Here is a 12,023-nt window from a genome sequence, read left to right on the forward strand (position 1 = left end):
TCCCGAACTGTGGTCAAGCGCGTGGTACGAGGTCACCTGTCCCTCCTCTGCTGCCTTCCCGTCCATGCCCCCGGAGTTGTGTGTGCGCTTCTGTCCCTTGGGTCCGTGGTTCCTGGGAAGATGCAGTCACGCTGGTGGCCAGCAGTCTGCCCCCCGGGGTGGGGGCCCAGGCATCTGTCCCTCTTGCTGGCGCGCAGTACGGGCCCCAGGGGAGCAGTGCGCAGGGCTGCAGACCTGTCCCACGGCCCCACAGCTGGTGTTCCTACAGCCGCGGGGTCATTCTCCGTTTCTGGGAAGGGACAGAGCCCAGCTTTGTCCTTCGGGAGAGTCTTGGCCATTTGCAATTTACTGTTATAAACAGTAGATGTTTATGGCTAGAGCCGGATGGGAATGATGCTGTGACGCACTGGGTTTCTGGACTTGCTGTGACCAACACGCTGCTCATCCAGCATCACGGTGCCCACGGCTCTCTGTGTTGGGAAACCCAACTCTGCTGCTATGTTCCCTGGTCTGCGCGGCCCTGCAGCCGAAGGGGTCGGTCCCCACAGACTGCCCTGGCTTCCGGCAGCAGCGACCAGCCCGGGCTTCCCTGGGGGGCAGCGTGGCACGGCTTGGCTGCACGGGTCCACGCTGGGGAGTCCCCGCGGCCTCCTGGCCACCCTGTCGGATGCCCGCACCGACCCTGCTCGCTCAGGCACTCACAGGACAGCTCCTGGAACACTGAGAAGTGCTGCCGTTGGGTTTGATTACAAAGGGTACAAAGCAGGACCCCCAGGCAAGGTCTGGGGGTCCCAGGGTGCTGAGCCGCATGCTCTGTAAACCACAGAGGGTCACCTTCCTGGCATGTCTGAGCTTGTGTCAAGGCGCTATGCAGTGTCACTGCATCGTCCCTGGGATCACTGGCCCTGTGCGCGATGTGACCGTCCCCCTTGTGTCGACCCCGGTGTGGCGGGGTGCCTGTGAACCATGTTCTCCCTGCCACGCACCTTGTGGGGAGTTCCAAGGACTCGGAGGTCCCCTGCCCGAACCAGGGAAAGGGCAGACAGACCACCGGACAGCAGATGCCTTCCCCGTGGGTGCCGACACTCCCCGGAGGCCAGCTCTCTGGGATCATCCCGTCCCTGGTATTCTAGTCTCTGACACGGTCGTAAGTGGCGTCTTTTTATTATCATGGTTAACACAGAATGTGTTATTTGGTCCAGGGGCACAGGTGTGAGTCATCCGTCTCATACAACTCAGCGCTCACCATGGCACACGCCCTCCCTGACGTCCGTCCCTGACGTCCACCCCTGCAGCCCCCACCCCCTCTCCTCCAGCAACCCTCCGCTGGTTTCCTGAGATGAGGAGTCTCTTACGGTTTGTCTTCTCTCCGGTTTCGTCTTCACTTTCCCCTCCCCGCCCCACGAGCCCGTCTTGTTGCTCGAGTTCCTCCTGTCAGGGAGACTGCGTGAGAACTGTCTTTCTCTGACTGACTTACTCCACTCAGCGTCATACCCTCTAGTTCCAGCCACGTCGGTGCAAATGGCAAGATTTCGGGGGTTGGTTTTGTTTTGTTTCTTCGATGGGTACGTAATACTCTGGTGTGTGTGTGTCCGTCCGTCCGTGTGTACACAGACACCACATCTTCAGCCATTCGTCTGTCGATGGACATCTAGGCTTTCCACAGTTTGGCTGCTGTGGACGTAAATGGTGTGTTTTTCAGTCAGGCCAGTATCGGGAGCGCAGAGAAGTGCTATCAGCCTCGCTCCCCAGGAACCTGCTCCTCCCACCTGAGCTCTGTTTTCCCTGTGAACCTTCTGTGGTCCCACTGCTGGGACTTCGCTCCCCGGGTCTCGCACACTGCAGAGAGGCGAGCAGGCCCGCAGCCTTTGTCCTCACCTCTGGGTTTCACAGACCTGAGCGTGGCTGCTGGGCGGAAGCTGAGCTGCTCTGGGGGTTCGATGTGAACAGGAGCCTCTGTCCTTGGGGAGCTTCTGTCCTGATGGAGGGACCTGGCAGCCGGGTCGGGAGGAAGCACGGGAGAAAACCGGGCAAAGAGCAGCCAGTGTCGTGGCTGGGCAGGCCTCGCTGAGGTGGTGCCGTGAACGAGTGAAGGCTCATAGCAGTGAGCCTTGCAGATACCTAGAGAGAAAAGCAAGTGCCAAGGCCCTGGGGCACAGCTGTGGCTGAGCCTTGAGGAGCAGTGGACAGGACACAGGAGGACCTTGGCGCTCACGTGAAGCTGGGAGCTGGCAGGCGGAGCGGGCCTTGACAGGCATTTTTCCGAGGGCTGTGGTGAGCTGCTGGACAGGAGGAGGGGTGCCCGTGAGTGGAGTGAAAGCCCAACCTCTGCCCCAGGGATCTGTGCCGTGAGTGCAGGGTCGCAGGGAGACAGAAAGGAGCTCAGAGAACGCCTGTGAGGCTGGGTTTGGGCAGCAGGAGGCCGAGGTGTCTGTGAAGCTTCCCAGGGTCAGGGGCAGTAGGCAGAGGAGGGTCAGAGTAGGTTCAGGCCAGAAACATACCCTGGGAGGTGGCCAGCGTGTGGGGGAGGCCTGCGGGGGACATACAAGTGTGGCCAGAAGTCACCCCGGACGGGAACGGGGTCTCCTCACACGGTCTCCTTAGCGGGCTGCCCGCGGTTCCGCTCCTGGCGAGCCGCTGCTCGGGCCTCCCATGGCCGGCCGGGCCGGACGCCTCCTCACGCGAGCCCGCCGCCGGCAGACGTGGAAGGGACTAGGGCGCTTGGGCTTTGGGAGTCTGAGGAAGGGGAATTCGAGTGCGAACCTGAGGTTTCCAGCAGCTGAAGCCACTTGGGGAGGCACCTTTCTTCCCAGGGTTTTTTTCCTTTTTAAAGAAGATCTGAAGTCATCTCCACACCCAGCGCGAGGCTCGAACCCGCAAGCCAGAGGTCCAACCGCATGTTTCCTGACGGACCGGGCGTCCCTCCTGTCTGCGCTCCTCCGGCTGTCGTCTCCACAAGGGCAGTCACGCTGCAGACTTGCCTGCGCGGCCGGCGTGGGGCACGGAGGGCGGCCAAGGGGGCTCCACTGGTTTCTCTCCCTCGTGCCCTCCTGGCCGCGGGCCGCTGTCCCATCGGGCACAAGTGCAGAGACTGGGCATTGGCCACTCTCGCTCCGGACTCCTGACCCCGGGCCCCTGCTGCCCTCAGAGGGGTTTTCTTGGAAAGCGTCTCCCTTGGGCCTGTGTCCTGTCTTCCTGGGCGGGGCGGGGTCCGTTAGCTCCGGGTCACATGCTGGCCCCGCGGGGCCCGCTCCTGTGTCACTAGGCAATCGCTCAGAATGTCCTGTTTATGAGTGAGGGTCACAGCAGTGAGCCAAGGGTACCCCTGCGCCCCTAGTAATCCCAAACCTTTTGCAGACCCATAGAAGGCTTCTCTGGGTCCACCACCTTCTACGGACGCCGATCCCGCGTCGGAGCAGCAGAGAGGCCTGGGAGGCGGCGGCTCCCCGGGGGGTCTAGGACAGGCTAGTGCAGGGCTGCACTGTGTGCCCCCAGGACTCTGCGCAGGCTCAAGCCCATCTGGGTCCCACTGGGGCCAGCTGCAGGGGTGTGGTGGGGGCGAGGAGGCAGGACGCTGTGATTTTTCTCCTCCTTCCCTGGCCCAGAGCGGTTTCTCATTTTTTCAGCTCACGTTCATAAGTTCACCCTGACATGACAGGCTCTGTCAGAGCGAGGAACGGTCGTGTCTGAACAGGGGTAGGGGGGCCTTGTGGAAGAACACGGCTGTACACTAGGCCCTCTAAGTAATTATGTAATTCAGAGACTGAGTGGAAAATAGGTTACATAACAAGAATTGGAGACTTTTTTTTTTAGTTAAAGAAATTAAAGATTTGAAGGGTGCCTGGGTGGCTCAGTGGGTTAGAGCCTCTGTCTTTGGCTCAGGTCATGATCTTGGGGTCCTAGGATCGAGCCCTGTATCAGGCTCTCTGCTCGGGGGTGCCTCCCCGCACAACCTGCCTCTCTGCCTACTTGTGATTTCTCTCTGTCAAATAAATAAAATCTGTAAAAATAAAAAAATTGAGAGAGCAAGCGAGCACATTGGGGGAGGGGTGCATACTCCCCCCAGAGCGTGAAGACCAGGGCGGGACTCAATCTTACGTCCCCGAGATCATGACCTGAGCCGAAACCATGAATTGGACGCCTCATTGACTGAGCTGCCAGGCACCCGGAGACCCGGAGGCTGACGTTCTCCTGGAGCGGTAGATGGCCTGGAGGACCCATCACCCAGGACGCCAAAGGCGCAGAGCATGCGCTCGCCCCTGGAACCCGCCTGTGCTCAGAACAGGCCGCCCGCGTGCATTCTCCAGCCCAGACCCGTGGTGAGCCACAAAACCAGTCACAGTGAGTTTTAACAGAGCAAAGGGAGTGTGTCGGCTTGCTGGAGTGGAATGAGTTCCCGACAGCAGCGTGAGGTCTGGCCGCCCCCACCTCCAGAAAGAACAGCGGTCCGGACAGGACAGCAAGCGTTCAGAGCCGTGGATGCGGCGTGTGCTCCAGCACACACCAGAGACGACCACAGAGACAACCAGCACGGCCCCTGCGCGAGGACCCGCCCGTGCCTGAAGCAGGACAGAGAAAGTGGACATGGAAAGCACACCGACGTGTGTGGGACACGCATCTGCACAGCAGGAGGAGAGGCTTCTAGTTAAAAAGCTAGAGAAGAGAGCAAACAAAACACAAAGGAAGCAGAAGAAAAAGGAAAATCAGCAAAATAGAAAAAAAACCCCAAAGTTAGTTCTTTGGAAAGATCAAGAGGCTGACAAACCGACTGTCACACCAGCCGACACAGAACACACGTCACCAGGGACGGCGCCACCCTCCTCCCTGCACAGGAACAAGCTCCCGCGAGCCGGTGCTGGAGGCCAGGAGTCAGACCCCAGCTGCTCTGGGCCGCCGAGCTGCTTCCTCCTGGAGGCCCTAGAGAGCCTCTCCCTAGCCCAGTCCTCTTGCCAGAGGTGCCCTCGTTCCTTGGCTCCCAACGTCCCTCCCGTAGACGCCAACACCAGCAGCTGTAGGTGAAGCCCCCCTCCCCTGGCCCCCCACCTGCCCCTGGAGCCCCCCTGCTACTGTTAAGGACCTTTGTAATGATACTGGGTCTGCCTGGAAAACCCATAGCAGTCCCGCTGTCTAGGCCTGCACCCCTTTCTGCTGTGTGTCTGGACACGGTTGTGACTGTAGGGGTCAGGACGGCTGCCCCCCCGCCCCCCGAGCATTTTGCTGTCATAGTTTCCGAAATCACAGTGACCCGTGGGGCTCACCTCTAAAACCAGGAGCGAGGCGCGGCCGGTCTGGCATGGTGCTGGCTACGCTGTGAGGCACCAGGAAGCCACGGAAATGGCTACAGGCTGGGAAGGAGAAAGGAGAACCGTCCTTACTCACCAATGAGCAGACCCCCCACCGATGAGATGACCCCCCAAGGAGCTAATCCTAGAGACCCAGAGACACCTACAAAGCCAGCGCTGGCAAGTTCATTCAGCCAGGTCCTGGGACACCAGATTAGGAAAAACAAAATCCACTCCATTTCCATGTGCTGGGAACAGCTGTTCATGGAATGAACAGGGTCCCATCCACGGCGGCACCAAACTAAAGATCCTCCGAAAGTACCGCGTTGAAAACAGCTCAAGATTCGTGAAGATCTAAGTCAAGGGGAAGGTGCCCCACACCCCTCCATTGGAAGATGGCTGTCATCTGCTGTGAGGCACGTGGAAAGCCTGAGCCAGAGAAAAGCCAAACCAGCAGGGCAGCTTGTCAAAACCAACCTCTCCATTCTAGGAGGCCATACGCCTTTGTTTTTTTGAAGTAGCCCCTACAGCCCGTGCGGAAGCCAAGGCCGGGCTTGAACCCCCAACCCAGAGATGGAGACCCAAGGTGACGTCAAAAGTCTGACGCTTCACTGACTGAGCCACCCACGTGCCCCATTTTTTAAAAAACGGCCGAGTCACAGACTGGGAAAAATGCTTCCAAATCTTATACCTGATACTCCACACTCTTAGGAGACAAGGGAAAAGCCGGCCCACCTTGGAGAGCGCGCCCCGGGGAAGGCAGCGCTGAGAGCCACCGGGCTAGGGATGCGCAGGGCGCGTGCACTCTCCGGGGTGCTGCGGGCAGCCGGCTCAGCCCCTGTGGCGCTGCAGCTGGCCGGGGGTGGGGGGGAGGTGTGTGGCGGGGGGATGAGCTTGAGCTGCAAGCTGGGTGCAGGGGTGACTTAAAGTCTCGTAACTGTCACACCTAAACACGCGAGCCAGCAGCTCCCCCGGAAGAATTTGCCCAAGAGGCCGGAAACCCACGTCCGCACCGAGAGCCGTAGCTGAAGGCTTGCTACCAGGTCCTGGCAGCCCCGGACAGAAGCGCCCCCACGGCGGTCCGCTCAGCGGGTGGAAGGAGCTAGTGGCGGCCCCTCCCTGTCACCCACCCCCCCGGGACACAGCACCGTACGTGCTCACAGAAAGCCCGTTCGCCGGCCACGGGCAGACATACCAGCGTCATGCTTGGGCCGGCCCCACCGCGCTGACTGGGACCGCCACGGGGGAGGACTGTCGGGGCGGGCATTGCACTCGGCAGCACCTTTCGGGAGCTCTCAGCCCAGACAGCAAAACTGAGGCAGACCAAGGAGGGAAACGTATCAAAAAGCCGGGAAAGCTACACGCCTCGTGGGTGATCGGAACAGAAACGTGCAGCAGTGCTGGGCGACCCCAGGTCAGAGCTAGAGCAGAGGACGACGTGGGGCGTGCAGGGGTCCGTTCCTCACAGACCTCAGCACAGTCCACCTCTCGCGGGCTCTGGTTCCGGCCCAGACGCGGCCGAGCTGCTCGCTCCGTCCAGAAGAGCGCACACGGGGCGCCGGCCACGGAGCCAAGCTGCTCTGGGGGAAGCCGTGCTCCGCGAGGGACCAAGACATTGTCTACCTCGAGGCTGGTGGGCACGGCCCCCGACGTGCCCCACGGTGCTTCGAGAGCGTCACATTAAAGTCCACGTGTGAGAGTGGCCCAGAAACCCCCACGTTCTGAGGACTCCTGCTCCGTGCTGAGTGACTCGGGAAACTGCGATCCAACGACCTCTTGCCAAAAACGACGGAGAGCGCGGCCAGGTGAGCCCCAGAATGGAAGGACACCCCCCGTGCCCCAGGAAGGACTTGCATCCAGACTGACTTTAAGAACATAGATCGGGCTGACCCATCACCAGAAATCGGCAAGAGACATACATGCCCTTCATGGGACAGGACAGTCCCCCGGCTGACGAGCCTCAGGGGCCGCAGTCCCACTGGTGTCTGAGAAGCACAGGATAAAAGCCAGCGTCCACTCACCTTTGGGGCTTGGGAACAGACAGGATGGCGCTGGGCTGGGCAGGGCACCCCTGGGCGCCAGGAGGTGGGAGCCCGCTAACTGCTCGGGAAGTCCAGCCTCACCTGCAAAGAAGACACACACCTGGGTCCCAGCAAGTCCACGGAGGACCCACAGGCCTGAGCGAGGATGTGGGGATGGCTGTGTGTCCGAGCTGCCTGAGTCCCGTGTCACATGAGCAGCCAGGCCCAGGGCTCACGTGGGACCCCCATCCACACGATGATCGGAAGCATATGAAACCAGACACCTCGGGGAGAGCCTCGGTGGCCAGCTCCGAGTGGCCAGGGCAGGGAAGGACCCGGGGTCGGGGGTGGAGTGCGGGTGTTGCTATGGGGGCAGCCATGCGGGCCCAGCCAGGTTCACAGAGAGAGCCCTGTCCCTCCGCACACCCTCCCTCCCAGCCCTGGCCCTGTGCAAGGCTCGCGGGAACGTGCTGAGTCGGCACCTGGGGCTGCGGTAACGCGTGTTTACCTGGTCAATTTCTGGGCGTGCACATTCTCTGGCGGATCTATAATTTCTCAGAACAGAGGCTGAGAACCGACCTGGAAATCAATCAAAGCTCAATAAAGGGAGAGATAAAGCCGTCCCCCACGCCCGGCATTGGGAGCTGTGGGCCAGGCATGGGTGAGGTAGGAGTCGGGGAATGGAGAGGGGTGCAGCGGGTCCCCCTGGCCCTCTCTGCGGGGCTGCAGACTTGCCCCCTGGCCAGGAGGTACACTGGAGAGTCCCCCGAGGCTCCCTGAGCCCTGCCCCTCCTCTCGAGGGGAGCCTGGCTGTGCCCTCATCTGTCGGCCTCTGCTGAGGACCCCTCCCCCTGGCTGTGCCCACTGTGCCCAGGGTGGGTGGATGAGGGGGCGCAGGGCTCCCCCTGCTTGAGAAGCAAGGGGCCGTGCTAGCTGTCAGCCTTCTTCCTGGCCTGACCTGGGACTGACCTCAGGCCAGGCTCTGGGCAGCCATCCTGTGCAAGAGCGGGCTGGTCAGGGCCCCACGGGAGCTCTGGAGGACAGCCTGGGTCCCAAAGCAGGTGGAGGTTGGTCCTGCAGCCACAAGACCCGGCGCCCAAGGCCAGGCCTCCCTCCACTCTCCCAGAGAGGGCAGCGCTAGGGAAAGCAAACACAAGGGGGCCAGGGACCCTGCCCTGGGTTCCTAGAAGAGGATGGGGGGAGGAGGGGTGACCAGACACCAGCTGACCCTGAGGTCCCAGAAGCCGAGGCTGGGCAGGGCCCCAGGGAGGCCTGATGAGGACCCCACCCAGGCTGTTAGGAAATGGGCAGGGGGAAGGAGGGGGGTGGTCAGTGTGCCAGGCCCATCTCCCACTTAACTCCCACATGGCCGTCTGCTGAGTGGGAAGTCCCCCACAGCTGCCCAAGGGACCCCCACCCAGGGGCAGAGGGCCAGCCAAACCTGAAGGTGGCTTTGGGGTGAAGGCAGCCCCCCAGCCTCTCCCCTATGCCATCTGTGTCATGGGCATTTGGGGCTGACGCTGGGTGCCGGGCTCAAGAGGGTTAATGGCATCGGGCCAGCAGGGCTGGGCTGGGCTGGCCACAGGGCGCTGGCGGCCCTGGCAGTGGGGAAATCAGAGGACAGGAGCGGCCGGCCCCAGCAGACGCACCAGCTTGAGGCCCACCTGTGGTCTGTTCTGCACAAGGGATGGCCCTGACTGGAGGTGAGGAGCGCCCAGGGCCCCAGCCCCTCGCTCTGGGGGTAGCCAACCCTGTGCCTCTGAGGCCCGGGGCAGCCCTGCAAGGGCCCAGCTTGGGGTGGGCTGACAGCGCCAGTGCCGCCGCAGGGGCGCCTCGGGGTGTGCCCTCGGACACCCTCTAGCCACCTCCTGTCTGCTTCCAGGGTCAGTCCCCCTCAGGCCCCCCCGGGGACCCCTCCCTGGGCTGGACTGCTGCCCCTGCAGCCCCTCAAAGGCCCGGCGCGGCCTGTGCAGGTGGGTGTGGGGAGCCTCCTGCACTGCCTCCGGCCCTGCCTGGACAGCCCACACCCTCTGAGGGCAGGGATGGGCCCCGACTTGGTGGGCAGCCCAGTGTGTGACACAGGTTTTGTGTCATTGCGGTGGGACCCAGCGCCTTCTGTCCCGAGACACCCCTGACCGCTGGTGAGTTGAGGGTGCGGAGTCCCCATCTGCCCTGAGGCAGGCACCGTGCTCCTCTCCCGGCATGAGTGCTGAGACATTCCTGGACCCAAGGCACGGCTCCTGGGAGCACGTGGGAGGGTGCCCCCCGCCCCAGGAGCCTCACTGCAGTGGATCCCACCCACCCACCGGCCGCTCTCAAAGGCAGGAGCACATACCCCACTCGGGCCTCCCGTCGGCCCACCTGCCAGCACAGGCCCACTTGAGTGTCCACGCTGGGACGCGCACGGCCACACAGCTGAACAGCCAGGCACCCCTACCCGCAGTTCTCTCCAGAATGTGTGTCGCTACCCCAGCGGGCCTGCAGGGTGGAAAGGGCTGTCAGTTCTGAGCCGGACCACGTCCCGGTTGTCCTAACCAGGGCTCTACTTCCAAACGAGGCTGGGAGAGCACAGTTCTGAGCCCCTACCTCTGTCCGGGCTGCCAGCACCCCGGCCTCTCTTGGTCACGTGCTGCGGTCCGGGCGCCGAGTTCCACGCCGCAGTGTGTGGGCAGGCGGCGGCCCTCGCCCTGGGGCTCAAGTCCTCTGGCCCCTCTCCCTGCAGGAGGCCCAGTCCTGGCCGTGCTGCTGGTCTCATGGGTGGCGCTGGGCCCCTGCAGCCTGGAGGGAGTGGAGAACGGGGCCCCAGGGGCCGCCGAGAGCCCGCAATGCCCAGCTGTGTGCACCTGCGGCCATGATGACTACGCGGACCAGCTCAGCGTCTTCTGCAGCTCCCGCAACCTCACGCAGCTGCCGGACGGCATCCCGCACGGCACCAGGGCCCTGTGGCTGGACGGCAACAACCTGTCCTCCATCCCCGCGGCCGCCTTCCGGAACCTCTCCAGCCTGGCCTTCCTCAACCTGCAGGGCAGCGGGCTGGCGAGCCTGGAGCCGGAGGCGCTGCTTGGCCTACAGCGGCTGCGGCACCTGCACCTGGAGCGGAACCAGCTGCGCGGCCTGGCAGCCCGCACCTTTCTGCACACGCCAGGCCTGGCCTCGCTCGGCCTCGGCAACAACCTGCTCGGCCGGCTGGACGAGGGCCTCTTCCAGGGCCTGGCCGGCCTCTGGGACCTCAACCTCGGCTGGAACAGCCTGGCTGTGTTGCCCGACGCCGCCTTCCACGGCCTGGCCGGCCTGCGCGAGCTAGTGCTGGCGGGCAACAGGCTGACCTACCTGCAGCCCCCACTCTTCCGCGGCCTGGCCGAGCTGCGTGAGCTGGACCTGAGCAGGAACGCCCTGCGCAGCGTCAAGGCCGACGTGTTCGTCAAGCTGCCGCGGCTGCAGAAGCTCTACCTGGAGCGCAACCTCATCGCCGCCGTGGCGCCCGGTGCCTTCCTGGGCATGAAGGCGCTGCGCTGGCTGGACCTGTCGCACAACCGCGTGAGCGGCCTCCTGGAGGACACCTTCCCCGGCCTGCTGGGCCTACATGTCCTGCGCCTGTCACACAACGCCCTGGCCAGTCTGCGGCCGCGCGCCTTCAAGGACCTGCACTTCCTGGAGGAGCTGCAGCTCGGCCACAACCGCCTGCGGCAGCTGCCAGACAGGGCCTTTGAGGGTCTGGGCCAGCTCGAGGTGCTGACGCTCAATGACAACCAGATCCGTGAGATCGAGGCAGGTGCCTTCGCGGGCCTCCGCAGCCTGGCGGTCATGAACCTGTCCGGAAACTGCCTGCGGACGCTGCCGCCGCAGCTCTTCCTCGGCCTGGGCAGGCTGCACAGTCTGCACCTGGAGCGCGGCTGCCTGGGCCGCATCCGGCCGCACGCCTTCGCCGGCCTCTCGGGGCTGCGCCGCCTCTTCCTCAAGCACAACGGCATCGCGGCCGTGGACGAGCAGGGCCTGGGCGGGCTGGCCGAGCTGCAGGAGCTGGACCTCACGGCCAACCAGCTCACGCACCTGCCGGGCCAGGCGTTCCAGGGCCTCGGCAAGCTGGAGTACCTGCTGCTCTCGGGCAACCGGCTGGCGGCACTGGCAGCCGACACCCTGCGGCCCCTTCGCCACGTCTTCTGGCTGGACGTGTCGCACAACTGCCTGGAGGCCCTGCCTGAGGCCGACCTGCCCCAGCTGCGCTACCTGAGCCTCCGGAACAACTCCCTGCGGACCTTCACGCCGCATGCCCCTGGCCTGGAGCGCCTGTGGCTTGAGGGCAACCCCTGGGACTGCGGCTGCCCGCTCCGGGCCCTGAGGACCCTGGCCCTGCAGCAGCCCAGTGTTGTGCCGCGCTTTGTGCAGGTGGCGCCGGAGGGCGACGACGGCCTACCACCTGTGTACGCCTACAACAACATCACCTGCGCCAGCCCCCCGGGCGTCTCGGGGCTGGACCTGCGCGATGTCGACGAGGCCCACTTTGCTCACTGCTGACTGAGGTGTGGCCTGCCCCGATGCTGCCCTGCGGTCACCATGGTGGCCCCCTCTGCTGGTGTGGGCACCGCTGCCATACAGGCCCCAGCCCTTCCAGCTGTCCCTCATTAAAAACCATTTAACAGGGCGTCTGGGTGGCTCAGTGGGTTGGGCCTCTGCCTTCAGCTCAGGTCATGATCTCAGGGTCCTGGGCTCGAGCTCCGCA

At 63.5% G+C, this 12,023-nt stretch overlaps 2 protein-coding genes and 1 long non-coding RNA gene across 3 annotated transcripts; 1 reads left to right on the forward strand and 2 right to left on the reverse strand.

Annotated features, from left to right (window-relative positions):
- Nucleotides 1-1,148: 1,148 nt before the first annotated feature.
- LOC116580692 (basic salivary proline-rich protein 1-like) lies at nt 1,149-3,622 on the reverse strand (the record flags this gene model as incomplete). Its single annotated transcript, XM_032327285.1, has 4 exons — nt 1,149-1,674; nt 1,896-2,282; nt 2,764-3,283; nt 3,388-3,622. Coding segments are annotated over 4 exons (1,191 nt in total), but the record flags the coding sequence as incomplete, so codon positions are not given.
- Nucleotides 3,623-3,976: 354 nt separating this feature from the next.
- On the reverse strand, nt 3,977-8,390 carry LOC116580694. The gene is made up of 6 exons (XR_004281753.1): nt 8,273-8,390; nt 7,812-7,882; nt 6,018-7,405; nt 5,450-5,711; nt 5,259-5,345; nt 3,977-4,653 (listed from the first exon to the last, which is right to left on the reverse strand). It is a non-coding gene; the product is annotated as an uncharacterized LOC116580694 (long non-coding RNA).
- A 521-nt stretch (nt 8,391-8,911) lies between these two features.
- Nucleotides 8,912-12,016, forward strand: IGFALS (insulin like growth factor binding protein acid labile subunit). Its single transcript, XM_032327259.1, has 2 exons — nt 8,912-9,006; nt 10,026-12,016. Exons 1-2 carry the CDS (start codon nt 8,991-8,993, stop codon nt 11,816-11,818), a joined length of 1,809 nt encoding a protein of 602 aa, XP_032183150.1. The 5' UTR covers nt 8,912-8,990; the 3' UTR covers nt 11,819-12,016.
- The last annotated feature ends 7 nt before the right edge of the window (nt 12,017-12,023 follow it).

The sequence above is a fragment of the Mustela erminea genome, chromosome 20, assembly GCF_009829155.1.
Source record: "Mustela erminea isolate mMusErm1 chromosome 20, mMusErm1.Pri, whole genome shotgun sequence".
NCBI lineage: Eukaryota > Metazoa > Chordata > Mammalia > Carnivora > Mustelidae > Mustela > Mustela erminea.